Source organism: Triticum urartu, chromosome 1A (assembly GCF_056163025.1).
Source record: "Triticum urartu cultivar PI428250 chromosome 1A, HENAU_Tu73, whole genome shotgun sequence".
NCBI classification, from domain to species: Eukaryota; Viridiplantae; Streptophyta; class Magnoliopsida; order Poales; family Poaceae; genus Triticum; species Triticum urartu.
In genome coordinates, this window is record NC_141873.1 from 169,920,199 (window position 1) to 169,939,087 (window position 18,889).

General features: G+C 50.6%; 1 protein-coding gene across 1 annotated transcript; it reads right to left on the bottom strand.

Annotated features, from left to right (window-relative positions):
- Window positions 1-17,966: 17,966 nt before the first annotated feature.
- Window positions 17,967-18,383, bottom strand: LOC147990492 (uncharacterized). The gene has a single exon (XM_087538254.1). The coding sequence runs from the start codon at window positions 18,381-18,383 to the stop codon at window positions 17,967-17,969; it is 417 nt and encodes a 138-aa protein (XP_087394380.1).
- Window positions 18,384-18,889: the final 506 nt, after the last annotated feature.

The following is an 18,889-nucleotide window of genomic DNA, read 5'->3' on the forward strand; positions in this document are numbered from 1 at the left end:
GGAGCATATGAGATGTTCGAAGAGCTGAAAATGGTTTTCCAAGCTCATGCCCGGGTCGAGAGATATCAAGTCTCCGACAAGTTCTTCAGCTGTAAGATGGAGGAAAACAGTTCTGTCAGTGAGCACATACTCACTATGTCTGGGTTGCATAATCGCTTGACTCAGCTGGGAGTTAATCTCCCGGATGACGCGGTCATTGACAGAATCCTTCAGTCGCTTCCACTGAGCTACAAGAGCTTTGTGATGAACTTCAATATGTAGGGGATGGAAAAGACCATTCCTGAAGTATTTGCAATGCTGAAATCAGCAGAGGTAGAAGTCAAAAAGGAACATCAAGTGTTGATGGTGAATAAAACCACTAAGTTCAAGAAAACAAGGGTAAGAAAACCTTCAAGAAGGACGGCAAGGGAGTTGCCGCGCCCGGCAAGAAAGCTGCCGGGAAGAAGCCAAAGAATGGACCCAAGCCCGAGACTGAGTGCTTTTATTGCAAGGAAAGTGGTCACTGGAAGCGGAACTGCCCCAAATACATAGCAGACAAGAAGGCCGGCAAAACGAAAGGTATATGTGATATGCATGTAATTGATGTGTACCTTACCAGTACTCGTAGTAGCTCCTGGGTATTTGATACCGATGCGGTTGCTCACATTTGTAACTCAAAACAGGAGCTGCGGAATAAGCGGAGACTGGCGAAGGACGAGGTGACGATGCGCGTCGGGAATGGTTCCAAGGTCAATGTGATCGCGGTCGGCACGTTACCTCTACATTTACCTTCGGGATTAGTTTTAAACCTTAATAATTGTTATTTAGTGCCAGCTTTGAGCATGAACATTGTATCAGGATCTCGTTTAATTCGAGATGGCTACTCATTTAAATCCGAGAATAATGGTTGTTCTATTTATATGAGAGATATGTTTTATGGTCATGCTCCGATGGTGAATGGTTTATTCTTAATGAATCTCGAGCGTAATGCTACACATGTTCATAGTGTGAGTACCAAAAGATGTAAGATTGATAGTGATAGTCCCACATACTTGTGGCACTGCCGCCTTGGTCACATAGGTGTCAAACGCATGAAGAAGCTCCATGCTGATGGACATTTAGAGTCTCTTGATTACGAATCATTTGACACATGCGAACCATGCCTCATGGGTAAAATGACCAAGACTCCGTTCTCAGGAACAATGGAGCGAGCAACCAACTTATTGGAAATCATACATACTGATGTGTGCGGTCTAATGAGTGTTGAGGCTCGCGGTGGCTATCGTTATGTTCTCACCCTCACTGATGACTTGAGTAGATATGGGTATGTCTACTTAATGAAACACAAGTCTGAAACCTTTGAAAAGTTCAAGGAATTTCAGAGTGAGGTTGAGAATCAACATGACAGGAAAATCAAGTTCCTGCGATCAGATCGTGGAGGAGAATACTTGAGTCACGAGTTTGGCACACACTTAAGAAAATGTGGAATAGTTTCACAACTCACGCCGCCTGGAACACCTCAGTGTAATGGTGTGTCCGAACGTCGTAATCGCACTCTATTAGATATGGTGCGATCTATGATGTCTCTTACCGATTTACCGCTATCTTTTTGGGGCTATGCTTTAGAGACTGCCGCATTCACTTTAAATAGGGCTCCGTCGAAATCCGTTGAGACGACACCGTATGAATTATGGTTTGGGAAGAAACCTAAGCTGTCGTTTCTAAAAGTTTGGGGATGCGATGCTTATGTCAAGAAACTTCAACGTGAAAAGCTCGAACCCAAGTCGGAAAAATGCGTCTTCATAGGATACCCTAAAGAAACTATTGGGTATACCTTCTACCTCAGATCCGAAGGCAAGATCTTTGTTGCCAAGAATGGATTCTTTCTAGAGAAGGAGCTTCTCTCGAAAGAAGTAAGTGGGAGGAAAGTAGAACTTGATGAAGTATTACCTCTTGAACCGGAAAATGGCGCAACTCAAGAAAATGTTCCTGAGGTACCTGCACCGACTAGAGAGGAAGTTAATGATGATGATCATGAAACTTCAGATCAAGTTTCTACTGAAATCCGAAGGTCCACAAGGACACGTTCCGCACCAGATTGGTATGGCAACCCTGTCTTGGAAATCATGTTGTTAGACAACGGTGAACCTTCGAACTATGAAGAAGCGATGGCGGGCCCGGATTCCGACAAATGGCTGAAAGCCATGAAATCTGAGATAGGATCCATGTATAAAAACAAAGTATGGACTTTGACTGACTTGCCCGTAGAGCGGCGAGCCATAGAAAATAAATGGATCTTTTAGAAGAAGACAGACGCGGATGGTAATGTGACCATCTATAAAGCTCGGCTTGTCACTAAGGGTTATCGACAAGTTCAAGGGGTTGACTACGATGAGACTTTCTCACCGGTAGCAAAGCTAAAGTCCGTCCGAATCATGTTAGCAATTGCCGCATTCTATGATTATGAGATATGGCAAATGGACGTCAAAACGGCATTCCTTAATGGTTTCCTTAAGGAAGAATTGTATATGATGCAGCCAGAAGGTTTTGTTGATCCTAAATATGCTGACAAGGTGTGCAAGCTCCAACGCTCGATTTATGGGTTGGTGCAAGCATCTCGGAGTTGGAACATTCGCTTTGATGAGATGATCAAAGCGTTTGGGTTTATGCAGACTTATGGAGATGCCTGCGTTTACAAGAAAGTGAGTGGGAGCTCTGTAGCATTTCTCATATTATATGTAGATGACATACTTTTGATGGGAAATGATATAGAACTCTTGGACAGCACTAAGGCCTACTTGAATAAGAGTTTTTCAATGAAGGACCTTGGAGAAGCTGCATATATATTAGGCATCAAGATCTATAGAGATAGATCAAGACGCCTCATAGGTCTTTCACAAAGCACATACCTTGACAAGATATTGAAGAAGTTCAATATGGATCAGTCTAAGAAGGGGTTCTTGCCTGTATTGCAAGGTGTGAAATTGAGCTCAGCTCAATGTCCGACCACGGCAGAAGATATAGAAGAGATGAGTGTCATCCCCTATGCCTCAGCCATAGGTTCTATTATGTATGCCATGCTGTTTACCAGACCTGATGTAAACCTTGCCGTAAGTTTGGTAGGAAGGTACCAAAGTAATCCCGGCAAGGAACACTGGACAGTGGTCAAGAATATCCTGAAGTACCTGAAAAGGACTAAGGAAATGTTTCTCGTTTATGGAGGTGACGAAGAGCTCGTCGTAAAAGGTTACGTCGACACTAGCTTTGACACAGATCTGGATGACTCTAAGTCACAAACCGGATACATGTATATTTTGAATGGTGGGGCAGTAAGCTGGTGCAGTTGCAAGCAGAGCGTCGTGGCGGGATCTACATGTGAAGCGGAGTACATTGCAGCCTCGGAGGCAGCGCATGAAGCAATTTGGGTGAAGGAGTTCATCACCGACCTATGAGTCATACCCAATGCGTCGGGGCTAATCAAACTCTTCTGTGACAACACTGGAGCTATTGCACTTGCCAAGAAGCCCAGGTTTCACAAGAAGACCAGGCACATCAAGCGTCGCTTAACCTCCATTCGTGAAAATGTTCAAGATGGAGACATAGATATTTGTAAAGTACATACGGACCTGAATGTAGCAGATCCATTGACTAAACTTCTCCCTAGAGCAAAACATGATCAACACCAGAATTCCATGGGTGTTCGATTCATCACAATGTAACTAGATTATTGACTCTAGTGCAAGTGGGAGACTGTTGGAAATATGCCCTAGAGGCAATAATAAAAGCATTATTATTATATTTCCTTATTCATGATAATTGTCTTTATTCATGCTAGAATTGTGTTATCCGGAAATCGTAATACATGTGTGAATAATAGACACCAACATGTCCCTAGTAAGCCTCTAGGTGACTAGCTCGTTGATCGACAGATAGTCATGGTTTCCTGACTATGGACATTGGATGTCATTGATAACGAGATCACATCATTAGGAGAATGATGTGATGGACAAGACCCAATCCTAAACATAGCACAAGATCGTATAGTTCGTTTGCTAGAGTTTTCCAATGTCAAGTATCTTTTCCTTAGACCATGAGATCGTGTAACTCCCGGATACCGTAGGAGTGCTTTGGGTGCACCAAACGTCACAACGTAACTGGGTGACTATAAAGGTATACTACGGGTATCTCCGAAAGTGTCTGTTGGGTTGACACGGATCAAGACTGGGATTTGTCAATCCGTATGACGGAGAGGTATCACTGGGCCCACTCGGTAATGCATCATCATAATGAGCTCAGAGTGACCAAGTGTCTGGTCACGGGATCATGCATTACGGTACGAGTAAAGTGACTTGCCGGTAACGAGATTGAACGAGGTATTGGGATACCGACGATCGAATCTCGGGCAAGTAGCATACCGATTGACAAAGGGAATTGTATACGGGGTTGCTTGAATCCTCGACATCGTGGTTCATCCGATGAGATCATCGAGGAGCATGTGGGATCCAACATGGGTGTCCAGATCCCGCTGTTGGTTATTGACTAGAGAGCAATCTTGGTCATGTCTACATGTCTCCCGAACCCGTAGGGTCTACACACTTAAGGTTCGGTGACACTAGGGTCATAGGGATATGTATATGCAGTAACCCGAATGTTGTTCGGAGTCCCGGATGAGATCCCGGACGTCACGAGGAGTTCCGGAATGGTCCGGAGGTAAAGAATTATATATAGGAAGAGCTATTTCGGGCATCGGGACAAGTTTCGGGGTCACCGGTATTGTACCGGGACCACAAGAAGGGTCCCGGGGGTCCACCGGGAGGGGCCACCTTCCCCGGGGGGCCACATGGGCTGTAGGGGGTTCGCCTTGGCCTTCATGGGCCAAGGGCACCAGCCCCAAGAGGCCCATGCACCTAGGGTTCAAGAAGGGAAGAGTCCCAAAAGGGGAAGGCACCCCCTAGGTGCCTGGGGGGAAGGGATTCCTCCCTTGGACGCCGCCCCCCCTAGGAGATTGGATCTCCTAGGGCCGGAGCCCCCCCCCCCTTGGACTCCCTATATATAGTGGGGAAGGAGGGCCTCTCATAACACATCTTTGGTGCCTCCCTCTCCCTCTCCAACACATCCTCCTCCTCCATAGTGCTTGGCGAAGCCCTGCCGGAGTACTGTAGCTCCACCACCACCACGCCGTCGTGCTGCTACTGGAGCCATCTTCCTCAACCTCTCCTTCTCCTTGCTGGATCAAGAAGAATGGGACGTTACGCTGACCGTACGTGTGTTGAACGCGGAGGTGCGGTCCGTTCGGCACTAGGATCTCCGGTGATTTGGATCACGTCGAGTACGCCTTCCTCATCCCCGTTCTTTGAATGCTTTCGTGCGTGATCTACAAAGGTATGTAGATGCAATCCAATCACTCGTTGTTAGATGAACTCCTAGATGGATCTTGGTGAAACCGTAGGAAAATTTTTGTTTTCTGCAGCGTTCCCCAACACTTGGTTCAAACAAGGAAGAAAGGGGGTGGGGGAGGATTTGTTACCTGAATCTAGGACTTGGTCGAAAGAGGAAATAATGGGGGAAAAAGTAGCAGAGACTGGCTATCCAACTGGTCGCTAGGTATAATAGGGAAATAAAGGGAAACACAGTACAGACTCAATATAAACCCAATCTATTGGTTGAAAAAGGAAAGAAAGTGGGGACTGGGGGACAAGTCAACAGAGTAAGTCCAACACTAGATTTGCTAGCCTCACACAGTATAAGGTGGCTATACCAAACAAAAATGGGACCAACCCAGATATCCTGTTCTGATGTTTGTTGCCCCGAGCCACTCTTATGTAATGCCACTGGTAAAATGTTAAACCAATGTTGTTTTCAATGTAATGCCTCCAGTAATATGAATCAATGGCACTTCTTTACATGTCTTGCTAAAATTTCCCATTAAGGTAAGTTGGTTCTTTTCATTAGAAATGCAACAGTCCTGGTCCGCCTACTCTCCCGTGCCAAAGTAATGTCATATTTAACGATTGGCATAGTTAATCCTAATGCCCACACTAATATCTAGCAATGCCAGTGCTTTAGAAATTACTACTATCCTCGTAGCATTGCCATTCAGATAAGGAACATGCTTCTTTTTATTTGTTGCATGTTTCATCACTTGTTAGTCACCCTCCTTTCCACCTTTTTTGTGCAAACGGAGATATACATTTCATCTTAGTTGAATTGCACAAATGATATCCAAATTATAGTTGAGCATTCTAGGAGCTTCATAACCAACCTTGATGTTGCTCAATTTTATTGCAACTAATGAAGAAGAAGCTCTGTGGGTATCGTTTTCTGATGGAAAGGGAACCGGGGCTGGACCCCTTTTCTTAAAAAAAATTGAAGAAGCTGCTAGCTCACATGACATTGCTTCATTTTAGGTGAACTTCACCAATAGGTCCCATGAATTGAACCATCCATGTTGGTGACTGAAAGAGACAACTTCAGCATCCCAGTCTAAGCACCCTCGGCCTGCATCCTTGCGACGCACGGTACACCTCGTTTGCCACCTGCTCGACCCTAGTGTCACTGATAAAATGAAGTAATAATACAGTTAAAATAGAGCGAGTGCCATCTCTATCATTTCATTTCCAATGTAGATAAAGAAAGTGCTTCTCTTTGTTAATGTATGTTTCATCAACTAGTCCCATTGTTAATGTTTAAGCGTTTCTGCAAACTGGGGTGCTTAATTTTAGTTGATATGTGTAAAAATAGAGATTTGAATGTCTCAAGGTGCCTCCTTGTACTACCGCTGTACACTGATGTTCATCACTGGAAGAAGGTGTATCTGGGAGACTTGGGACAATATCCAGTATGAGGCGTACCGTATGAGGCGTCGCAGGGCCCATCTCACAGATGATACTATCGCAATATTTTCTTCTATTTATTTTGTGTGTTTCATCGACTAGTGCCACTATAATGTAATCACGCTTTTTATTATCTGTGCAAACAGGGTTATTCAGCTGCATTTTCGTGGAACAACACAAATGTACGTATGGAACCAGCATATATGCAGAGTGCGAGGTGGTTTTGCAATGGAGAAGATCAGAGGAGGGAGAGGCGAGATGGTGGTTTTGAAATGGAGATGATGGAGAGGAGAGGAGGTGGTTTTGCAACGGAGAAGAGGGAGAGGAGCATGCGGCAGCGATTTAGGATTGGACAAGAGGGCCGGCGCGCTGTGACTGGATCAAAATCAAAATCAATTTACCCTTCAATTAAGAAAGCGACCCCACATTAACTAGTGTCCCTTTTATTCTAGGTCATAATTGACCATGATTTTCGCACATAAAATATATGTTATATGTTGCAAAAATAATATAATTTGAAAGTACATTCAGATACGAACCAAACGATACAATTTTTGGTGACATGCATTCCCATTTTGCTTGTCAAATACAGTACGTGGTCAAACTTTGACCCAAAATTCGCAAAACAACAAAAAAATACTTCCAAGACCAGCGCCGCTCTTCCGCTCTTCTCCTCTTAAACCACCGCCGCTCCTCTCCTGTTCCAATCTAAATGCAGCGCCGCTCCTCTCCTCTTCCATTTCAAAACCACCGCCCCTCCTCTCATGTTCCAGTCCAAAACCTGCATCGCTCCTCTCCCGTTCTAATCCAAAACCAGCGCTTCTCGTCTCGTCTTCCATTCAAAAACCACCGCCGGTGAGTGAAGGTGCTGTGGAGAAGTAGATTGATGGAGGAGTACAAACGATACGTGAGGATCGCAGACGGCAACCCTGTGAAGCTAGCTAGGATGTTGGAGATACAGTCTTGGTTTGACAACAAGGACCAACTAGCGGCAACGGCGACATCCATGGCCAAATATCTGCAACAGAGCGAAAAGGCGGTGATACTACCGAAGGTAGTCGCGCCGGAGTACATAGAGCTGCTCCTCTGGGCCATGGAGCAAATAGATTCACCGAATCCAATCGTGAGGGAGCGGTGGTGGGAGTATCGATCCCAGATGGAGCATCCACCAGAGATTGAAGGATCGAGCATCTACAGGGTGCCGTTTGTGAGGGTGTCCTTCTAGAGCGAGACGGTGGAGTCTTCGTCGACCGAACCCAACTGCATGAGGAGAAAAGCTGTTGGCCCAATGATGCTTCCCAGCCATCGTCTCCCTCGCCGTTCACATCGTCTCACGGGGCGGCTGTCTGTCACCGAGGAATAGGAGGGGGCTACCCCCCCAGCCCAATAGTCGGCCAGATTGTGAATTGTCAGGAGGAGTTTAGGGTTGTCAGTATTTGCAGGTTGTGAATTGTGTTTCGTGTTGTGTATTTTGAGAGTACTTTTAGATATGAATGTCTTTTGAATTTCCGATTTGCAGTATTGAGCATATGAAGTATTTTATGAATTCTAGAGATCTATTTTTAGCACTTAAAAAAATGTAGTTTCATAGGAGTATAAAAGTGCAAACAATGTGATTCTTAGAGAAGAAACTTCAAGTTCAGTTTGAGATAAGAAACTGCAACTTTCAGAGGCAGAGCATTTATATTAACACGGCCTTTTCAAACAGGGTTAACATCATGATGGAAGTTTTATTCATGGTCGAAAATGGAACTACCAGCCAGTTAACATCATGATGATCAACATTCATGCATCGCACATCTTCATATGATGCATAGTCAAAATGCCCACACCATGTCGATTGTGCGAAACACAGAGAAAACGAGGCACGAAGTTTTGGCAAGTGTTGGACGTGGTTTTGGGCTGCCCCGTCTAGGCTTTCATTTTTAACATGCGCAGCCCACGACCTCGGATGGGAGGTCCATAGGCCTGTTTGTATTTTCTTAGGGCCGTCATGTATCGACCGGCCTATGGACCTCCCATCCGAGGTTTTATTTTTGGCAGCCCAATTTATGTATTTTTTTAAGAAAACGCATAGGTCTGTTCTATTTTTCTATATAAGAATAGCAACGCCAGGTCCAACTTATGTTTCCCTTCTAAATATATTATATATATTTAAGTTATTTTATATGTTATTATATATTATTTTTATTGTCATCATATATTTAACAGATACTTACATATGTAAGAAGACAATATCCCACATCTTATTAACTTATAAAAATAATTTCTTAACAAATAAAATCCTGGATTGTTTTGGCACGAAAATCCTAGTGCTTGTGTACAAAAGCTTGGTCAGATTTAAGGACGAATGTAATATATCACTTATTATTTAAATATATTTATAACAAAATGCTCAGCCCCTTTTTATTTTTTGATAACATTGCTGGCCCAACCCAACATTATATTTAGAATCAGCCCCGCAAAATCATGTATTTCGAGGAAGTGCAAATGGCCTGTAATTTTTTTGGAAATAAAATAAATGGGCCACATGGATGCTACATTATTTGTTCACCCAGCCCAGCTAATGGTTGTAATTCAAAAAAAGAAGATCAAATTGACTATAAATTCTACCGCGCAAAAAAAGACTGTAAATTCTGAAAAAATGGGTTGAATATGTGCCACATTTTTGGAGGCTGAAATGTGGGCCAATAGGTCGAAACCAACGCAAGTCGTTGTCAATTTAGTCAACAAATGATTCTGACATGTTAGCCATTGGATTTACATCCGGCATCCATCTTCAATTTCTCGTCTTCTTCCTCCAGCGCTGCCGGGACCACCTCCCGCCTCCTGCTGCTAGCAGCTCTACTTAGCACGATTTGCTATGAAGCGCTACTCTACCATTGGCCAGGCCATCCCTCCACCCCTCCACACCTCCTGTTCTTCTCCACCGACTGCCGAACCACACCGCACTAGAACCAGTTAACCCTTGTACACCTCTCCGTCTGTGATTCTACTTCCGCGTCTTCCCATCTCCGGCTCGTTGCTGTCCGTGGCCTCGCCGTCGTCCACCACCTTGGATGCGCTCGGCGTGGCATGGTCAACGTGGTCAACGAACGACACCATCGAAAGTAGACTGTGCGTGGAGAGGCTGACAGCTGGGTCCACAGCCGCACACAAGGAAATGCCTCCTTATTATGCGCAAAATAATGATTCCTCCACCTGACATCTGGGACCTACCGGAAGGGCCTCTGTATTTCGCGAAAATAACATGCCCCCCGCTGACATGTCGGACCCACCAGCTATCTTCGCACGCAAGGAAGTGCCTCCTTATTACGCACAAAAGGATGAATATTCCCCCTGCCAGCTGGAACCCAACATAGTGGGAGACTGACTTGTGGGCCTACCAAGTTGACGGGGACGGAGGGCTTTGTCAACATAGTCAATATGAACAATTCTAGCTCTTGTTACCTTACGGTGTTCATCCAACGGCCGTAGTGCTTCTTCAACCTCTGGTCTTCTTGCTCCAGCCGCCCAAACCAGCGCCGGTCGTGCCGCGTGCTCCTGCCTCCCGTGGCCGCCTGTGATGCCGCGGAGGCCTCACCGCCCCCTACTACTCCCACCGCTGGCCAGGCCATCCCTCTACTCACCCACACCCCCTATTATCCTGCCGCGACAACAGCCTCACACCACAGCCGAACTAGTGAACCCTCATACTCCTCTTCGCGTGGGCATCCACTACTGCGTCTTCCCCGGCTCTGAGTTGTCCCCTTCCTAGTCCTCGCTGTCATCCACCGCCGTGGTGCTCTCGGCGCGGCGTGGTCAATGTGGTCAAGGAACGAGTTCCATTGGACGTGGACTATACGTGGAGAGGCTGACAGCTGGGTCCACGGCCACAGCAAGGAAGTGACTTCTTATTACGCGCAAAATAATGATTCCTCCACATGACAGCGGGGACCCACCGGATGGGCCATCGTATTTCGTGAAAAAAACGTTTCCCCCTGACTGTTGGGACCCACCAGCTACATCTTCGCATGCAAGGAAGTGTGTTCGGGAAAAAAAATGATTCGCCCCCCTGACTGCTGGGACCCACCAGCTACATCTTCGCACGCAAGGAAGTGCGTCCAGGCAAAAAAAACGATTCGCCCCCCTGACTGCTGGGACCCACCAGCTACATCTTCGCACGCAAGGAAGTGCCTGATAGCCGGGACCCACCTAGTCGAAGCGTACATCGCGTTGTCATTCTGGTCACGAACGTGTACGTACATTTATACTGGTGGATGTAGAGGTGCTCACGTGTCGTAGTAGAGGCGCGTACGTGTCGTAGTAGAGGCGCGCATGTAGCATGTACACGTACATACAGCGGCCAGGGTGCAAGAAAGAAAATACGGCCACGTATGTGTACATACGGGCGGGGTCTCAAACGCCTACTTGCTCATACGTATGGCCAGGGCTCGTGTACATGGCTGGGTCAGAACGGAGAAACAACGTCGTCGTCATGTTCTTGGGGAGGCAACGGAATGCGTCGTGTTCATGGGGAGGCAACCGAATGCGTCGTGTTCATTGGGAGGAAACGGAATGCATCGTGTTCATCGGGAGGCAACGGAACGCGTGGGAGCCAACCGGCTGGGTCAGAACGGAATGCGTGGTCGTGTTCATTGGGAGGGCTTGGACGGAACAGGGATGGAAACAAGGCCTGGTGTACCACAAAACGGAGGAAACGGACCTCCTACGTTCGGAACGGGGTCTTGTTGATCGGAAGGGGTGTGGCGTACTGCAAAACAGAGGAAACGGACCTCCTACGTTCGAAACGGGGGTCCTGTTGATCGGGAGGGGTGTGGCGTACTGCAAAACTGAGGAAACGGACCTCCTACGGTCGAAACGGGGGTCCTGTTGATCGAGAGGGGTGTGGCGTACCACAAAACAGACGAAACAGACCTGCTACGGTCGAAACGGGGGTCCTGTTGATCGGGAGGGGTTTGGCATACCGCAAAACGGATGAAACGGACCTCCTACGGTCGAAACGGGGGTCCTGTTCATCGGGAGGGGTGTGGCGTACTGCAAAACGGGACTCCACAGGATACTGTTCATCTCCACCGTCGACCTCCTCTAGCCCCCACAGGCTCCTGTTCATCCAGCCTCCACCGCCGCTACTTCATTGGCTACTGTTCAACCACCCCTCCACGGGTACCCCTCCACCGTCTACTATTCATCCAGCCCTCCACACAATGGGGTCCTGTTCAACCACCCCTCCATGGGCACCCCTCCACCATCTACTGTTCATCCAGCCCTCCACACCATGGGGTCCTGTTCATCCAGAGGCAACGCCACCACTCACTGTTCATCCAACCCCCCCACCCCCCCCCCCCCCCGCAACGCTCACTGTTCATCCCAGAGGCAGCATTGATCGGCTTCGGTTAGCAGCAGTAGCGAAGGAATCGCTCGATCAGGTTCAGTTAACAGCCATCGATCGATCGCTCGGGTTCAGTAACGCGTAGCCTGCAGTGCAATCGCTCGGGTTCAGTTAGGGCCCAACGCCTCGCTCTGGTTGAGTTAGATCCAACGCCTCGCACACACGCGTGTACGTGTACGAGAGAAATGCGCATCGCTCGACCCCCGACCTCCCACCGTAACCGGGAACTCCCCGAAATTTTCCTCCCCCTCGCTTCTACCACGGCTTTTTCCATCATGGACGGCCCAAAGAATGTCATGCAGCTGCGTCTCCGGCCCGCCCAGGAAGAAAAGCCCATTTTCTGTCATGATTTTTTGTCATAGAAGTAGGAGCCCACCACATCTATGATGATACCGGGTTTTGTTACAATTGTCGTCATAGAAGTGTCATATGTATGACAGAAAAAAGGTCGTTCGACCCAAAATGTCACGGATGTGTCCTTTTTTGTAGTGTTCTTGTAGTGTTCTCAGCGGCAGCGGCTTTCCGACAGGCTGTGCAAGCGGCAACTTCCCTGCCGGGAGCCTCAGCCTTAGCCTTCTTGCTGGTACTATCTGTGCTCGAACCTTCTACAGTCATCACTTCTTTATCCCTTGGCTTCTTATTGCACTTCTTGCCCTTTCTCTGGCTAGTTGATTCATCTTCATCCTCTACATCAATGTTGATGCAATCCTCCTCTCCGGGCAACTTCCTTCTTTCCTCCATCCGAGCACACTTATCCACCAGCGTGTATAGCTCCTTCACAGTCTTGGGAAACCGCACATTCATCTTGGAATTAATGCAACAGTCGCGCACATTGGACTGGAAGGCTGCTATAACGGCTGCCAGATGGATATTTGGAATATTTACGGAGAGTTTCTCCTTGTTTCTCCTGGAGAAGTTGCAGGTCGCTGGGTCTATCGGGCTCTTGGTGGCCACCGGTGAAGGCACCGATGAACTCATGCCACAGGTCCACCCAAGATGAAATGGAGTTCTCCCGCAGGTGCATCAGCCAAGACCTCACGTTGGACTTGCGGGCCAACGGGAAGTAGTTGGAGAACACCTTCTCATCTCTTCCCCCGGCAGCTTGAACAGCGATGGTGTAGATGCTCAAGAACTCTGCCAGGTTCAGCCTTCCGTCGTACTTCTTAGGTATCTCTGGCTTGAACATGCGAACGGACGGCCAATGGACTAGCCACAACTCTCGTGTAAAGGCAGGGCCGCCAACCTCAAAAGGTCGGCACCCACCAACACCGAACGCAGGTTCGTCGACGTCGAGGCTGTCGCACCCGTTGGTCTGGCGGAGGTCGCTGTGGCATCAATTTATGTCGACACGCGCATATCCCCGTCGCCTGTCCTACAGGGCTCGCCGTTGGCCTGGACGTGCTCGAGTATCAGAAGAGGCCATCGAGACATCATCGGGGTCTTGATTCAGCTGCGCCCTTTTTGGCTGACGTGGTGGGGACTGCACCATAGGGACGACGCCCTCCATTTGGCCTACAGTACGGGCGGTTGCTGTTGCTTGGGGAGGCCATGGCGGGCCGGCTCATCGTGAGCCCCCAGCTTCGAGGAAACCGAGCAGGCTCTGGATGGTGGCACGCCATTCATCCATCTGCTCGACCGTGGGTGGAAACCTTAACAGCAGCTGAGCTCGCGCCATAGCCTCCGTGGCGGTGCTCGGCATGGATGTCGATAATGTTGGACGCACCATTGCCTGGCTCCTGATGGCGCCAGCGGCGGCGACAGTGGTGGTGCCGTGTCCATGTAGTTGTGGGTCGACCATCTGGGCAGCGGGGTCACGTGGCGATGGTGCTCGAGGGTCAGCAGCTCCGCCTAGCGCAGCAGCTTGGTCGACTCGTCCGGGAGGAGAAACATGGGCCACAGTCGCTCCCGTGGTTGGGCGGACGGAGGGTGATGGCTCACCCCGGACCGTGTCAGATGTGGGGTTATGGCAAACCCTTAAGGTTCGAACACTGGGTGTGCGTGAAGTCTTTCCCTCCTACCAATCTACGCCCTAGCTCACTAAGATCTCGCGGACAAACTCGACGAACTCGCAACACAGATAGACACGAGGTTTATACTGGTTCGGGCCACCGTTGTGATGTAATACCCTACTCCAGTGTGGTGGTGGTGGATTGCCTCTAGGGCTGATGATGAACAGTACAAGGGAAGAACAGCCTCCTGAGGTCAAGGTGTTCTTGAGCTCGGCGAGCTTGTGTGTGTGTGGGTGGACTAAATGATCCGTCCCTTACTAAGGTGGTGGCTAGTACTATTTATATTGGCCCTGGTCCTCTTCCCAAATATCGAGCGGGAAGGGAGCCAACAATGGCAGGCTAATTCGAAGGGGGCAGCTAGTACGAGCTATCCTGAAAAAAGTGGTCTTTGCCTGCGAAAGGCTCTGGTGGTGACGCCGTCTTGGGCTCCACGATGACCTCCGTCTTGCCGTCCTATTGGTCTTGGTCTCGTTGCACCAATATAGCAACCTTTGCCTGATGCCTCGGTACTCTTCGTCTACGCTGGCTTCCTTAGCACCAAAGAGGAAACAAGGACGCTGCGTGCGCTGGTGCCCGCCTGGTGCCGTGCGTCATGGCTCATGTCACGAGGGCCTCATGAGGTTTGCCCTGCCTTGATATCTCCGCTCCTCATGAGCCTGCCTAGCTAGGCTACTCCAGAGGAGGTCTTGCGTCGTCCGCCTCGTGTGGCTTGGACCCTCGCGAGGGTCTTGGATGCTTTGTTGGTGAAGATGGGCCATACGGCCTGCAGGCTTAGCCACACCACGGGCCGCAGGCAGGCAAGTCTGGGGACTCCCGTTCCCAGGACACCGACAGCAGCCCATGGGCCCAAGGTGCGCTCGGGCATGGCTTCGCAGCGAAGCCAAGGGTGAAGTACGGAGCACCGCGGGCCCCAAAAGCTTGCGGCCTCGATTAACGCGTGGTGGATGATTGGCCGTGGGCATCTCCGCGTCCCCATGTTGCCTCGGCAACTGCTCGACTTGTTAGGTCCCCACGACATGCAAGGAAAACCATCATTACCTGCGATCGTGGGAGACGCTGGTTGGCCTTCCCTTCCTATAAATGGGGAGGGGGCGGAGCCCCCGTTGCCCATCTCTTCCTTGCTTGCTTGCTTCTTCCTCCTCGCTCCATCACTTGCAGTGAGACCCATGGCACCACAAAGGAAGTACTCCGACGCCGAGAAGGGGAAAGCCCCTTGCGAGGGACCCGGCTCCCCAGAGCCCTAGCGCGGCCGCGGCCACCCGCGTAAACATGCCGTGACCCCCGCCGTGGCCCATTGTCGAGACAGTGCAACGGCACTCAGAGTGGATCATCCCATCCATGGTGGTCCAGTTGATGAGGGGAGGCATCCCATGGTGGCACGGCGTCCTCCTCCGCACTTCCACACGGCGAAGGTGTCGCCGGAGTTCGTAGTCTGGTCAGAGAACCCGGCCGGCAACTGTCTCCAACTCCCGTGCTTCTTTGCCGGCGAACTGCCGGCCTCTGGTCCAACCGGACTCTGGCTGCAAGCAAATGGCTGCTGCAGCAAGGCCTCTTGGGTTGTGGTCGAGACTTCCGCTGCGGGCAATTTAGCCCTGGCCAGCGGCTGGCAGACATTCGCCAGCGCGCGCCCTGGGCAGGCGGTGCACCCTCCACTTCAGGTACGATGGTGGGTCGACCCTTTATGTGAGGGTGTTTGGGGAAGGGTCGCCACACCGGGTGCTGCCCCGAGGCGAACGATGGTGAGGATGTACTCGTCCGTGGGGACGGTCGCGACAACGACAAGGGCGACCCCGCCCTCGTCGGCGATCGTGTCTCGTCCAGCTATGGCGGCTCTTCCTCCGGCTACAGCTCCAGCAGTGGCGGCTATGCCCAGTCGCCACGCCGCCGCACCCGTCTAGAAGGCGGAGGTGGGTCGTCTCATTGCCACACCTCCGTGAAGCGTGAGGAAGGATCTGGTTAGGCTCGGGGTACTGCAAGGTGTCTGTCCTCACGGATCGCTGCAATGTTACTTTTGTTTTGCTCTTTTCCTGCATCAAGAATGAAACCAGCATGGGCCCAGGGGGGTGTGTATCGAACTATGGTTCCTTGGTTATATCAGTATGCATGTTGTTCTCGTGATGTGTCGTTATTTTGCGCAAAGATAACTTAACCTGGTATACTCAGGACGTCCTCTTCGTCGCGAAGCGTTTATTTCCTCGCATTCATCTTTCCTCGGTGCCATGCATTCGCTCAGGAACTGCGAAAAACTCGTTAGGAAGTGCGTTAAAAGATTTGTCATTCATTCTAGCCCTGACCTGGCGCTTTGTGTCGGGTACCCGAGGGGCACGAACTAGGAGAGGTGCACCAGCCTTTGGGCTCGAACGAGGGTGGCTCGCGAGAAGGCAGAAAGGACAAAAAATGCTCACGAGGGCACCTGCCTAGCCCCCTCGCGAGGCATGCGAGAGAGAGAATATGAGCAAATTCGAGCCAGGAAAAGTGCAGTGAGAGGCGAGGGAATCAAATCGGCAAGGAACGCCAAAGGCAAACTTTGATTGAGGAGAAGCAAGTCAACTACGGAAAGAAAATGAAAAGCCGCGTCCGGCACCTAATCTAGTCTTCGAGTCTTCTCACCAGCGCGGAGCTATGTGTTGTCCACTAGGCGTGGGAGGGAGCCCCAGGGCCTAAGGCCGGCCCTCCTGAGACTCCGGGGCGTGCACAGCCCCACTCATTATTACGTGAGAGTGTCTAGGGAGGCGATTCTTCACAGGCACCGGGCCTTCTTCACAGGCTCCGGGCCTTTCTTCTCACGCTCTGGGCCATCCTTCTTAGGCTCCGGGCCTTGCTTCATGGATAGAACTTCCGGAGGTGCTGGATGTTCCAGGCGTTCTGGATAGGTATCCCGTCCTGCGTCTCCAGGCGCGCTACACCCGGCCTGGAAACATGGACGACCCTGAACGGGTCCTCCCACATGGCCGAAAGCTTGTGCGGGCTTTCCCTGGAGAGGACCCGCCTCAGGACAAGGTCGCCCACCTCGAGCGTCCTAGAGCGGATGTTGCGGCAGTGGTATCGCTGCAGTGCTTGTTGATACCTTGCTGCCCTCAACGCGGCTTCGCAACGATGTTCCTCCCCCAGCACGAGATCCATCCCCCATGGTGTCCTGCTGCGTTTCGTCAAACGCTAGGACCCGTGCGGAGTGATGCTTGACCTCGTGAGGGAGGACTGCTTCAGCTCCATAGACGAGGAAGAATGGAGTCTCGCCCGTTGGCTTGGTGGCGGTGGTTCGGATGGACCACAGCACGGAATGGAGCTCGTCGTGCCAGCCCCTGTCGCAGGCCTCCAGCTTCTTCTTGAAGGTCCTGGTCTTGAGGCCCCTTAGGACCTCCGCGTTAGCGCGCTCGGCCTGACCGTTACTCCTGGGGTGTGCCACCGAGCGTAGAAGATTTGCGTTCCAAGGTTAGCACAATAGATTTTGAAGAGGTTGCTAGTAAACTGCGAACCGTTATCTGTGATGATGCGGTTGGGGACCCCGAAGCGGCTCATGATGCCCTTGATGAACTTGACAGCAGAGCCGACTGGAATGGTGCAGATGGCTTCCACTTCCGCCCACTTGGTGAACTTGTCGATGGCGACATAAAGGTAGAGGTAGCCCCCTGGAGCCCGGGGAAACGGGCCTAGGATGTCCATCCCCCACACCGCAAATGACCATGTGAGCGGGATAGTTTGGAGGCCCTGAGCAGGCTGGTGGATTTGCTTGGCGTGGAATTGGCAAGCTTCTCAGGACTTCACCAGCTTGGCCATGTCATTGAGTGTTGTAGGCCAATAGAACCCACTGCGAAACACCTTGCCGATGAGGGTCCGTGACGATGAGTGGTGTCCGCAATCACCGCCGTGTATGTCAATCAGCAACTCCCTTCCTTGATCGCTGGAGATGCAGCGCAGCGTGACATCGTTCGGTTGTCTCCTGTATAACTCGCCGTCTTGGATACAGTATGTCGTGGCCTGCCGGGCAACGCGCTCCGCGTCCTCTTCCTTCTCCGACGGCATCCCGTGCATCAGGTACTCCTTGAATTCCTTGATCCAGCACTCCTCCTGTGGCTCGAGCGCCAAGAGAAGCCGAGCTCCTGAGGTCAGGCCACAGGCTGGGGCTCCCTTGGCCGGGGGCTGCGGGAGTTCCTCCTGAGGCTGAGTCATGCTTGAAAGAGGTGGCGAAGCTGATGGCTTGAAGAGCCACTCTTTGAAGAAGCCGGGCTCTTGCGGTTGCCGCTTGGATGCTCTCCTGGCGATGTCATCGGCTTCCTTGTTGGTGCCCAGGGGCATGTGCTGCAGCTCCAGGCCCGATAACTGCTTTTCCATCTTGCGCACCTCCGCGAGGTAGGCCTCCATGTGCTCGTCCTTTTGCTCGTACACCTTGTTGGAAAAGTTGACGGGGAGCTGCGAGTCGCCTTTGACGGTGAGGTGCTTCACCCCTAGAGCCGCGGCAGCCCTCAGGCCAGCTATGAGGCCTTCGTATTCTGTGATGTTGTTGGAGACCTTCTCGTCGTGATGAAAACAGAGTTGCACAGCGTAGTAGAGCTTGTCCTGAGTGGGCGAGATGAGCACTGCTCCAGCCCCCGCGCCCTGATGCGCGAAGGCGCCATCGAAATACATGACCCAGCCGTCTGGTGCCTCGCTTCCTGGGGAGGTGGACCGGTATTCAC

Excerpts from the sequence above, each read along its gene's own strand:
- LOC147990492 (XM_087538254.1), bottom strand. The coding sequence starts at position 18,383 with ATGACTCAGCCTCAGGAGGAACTCCCGCAGCCCCCGGCCAAGGGAGCC.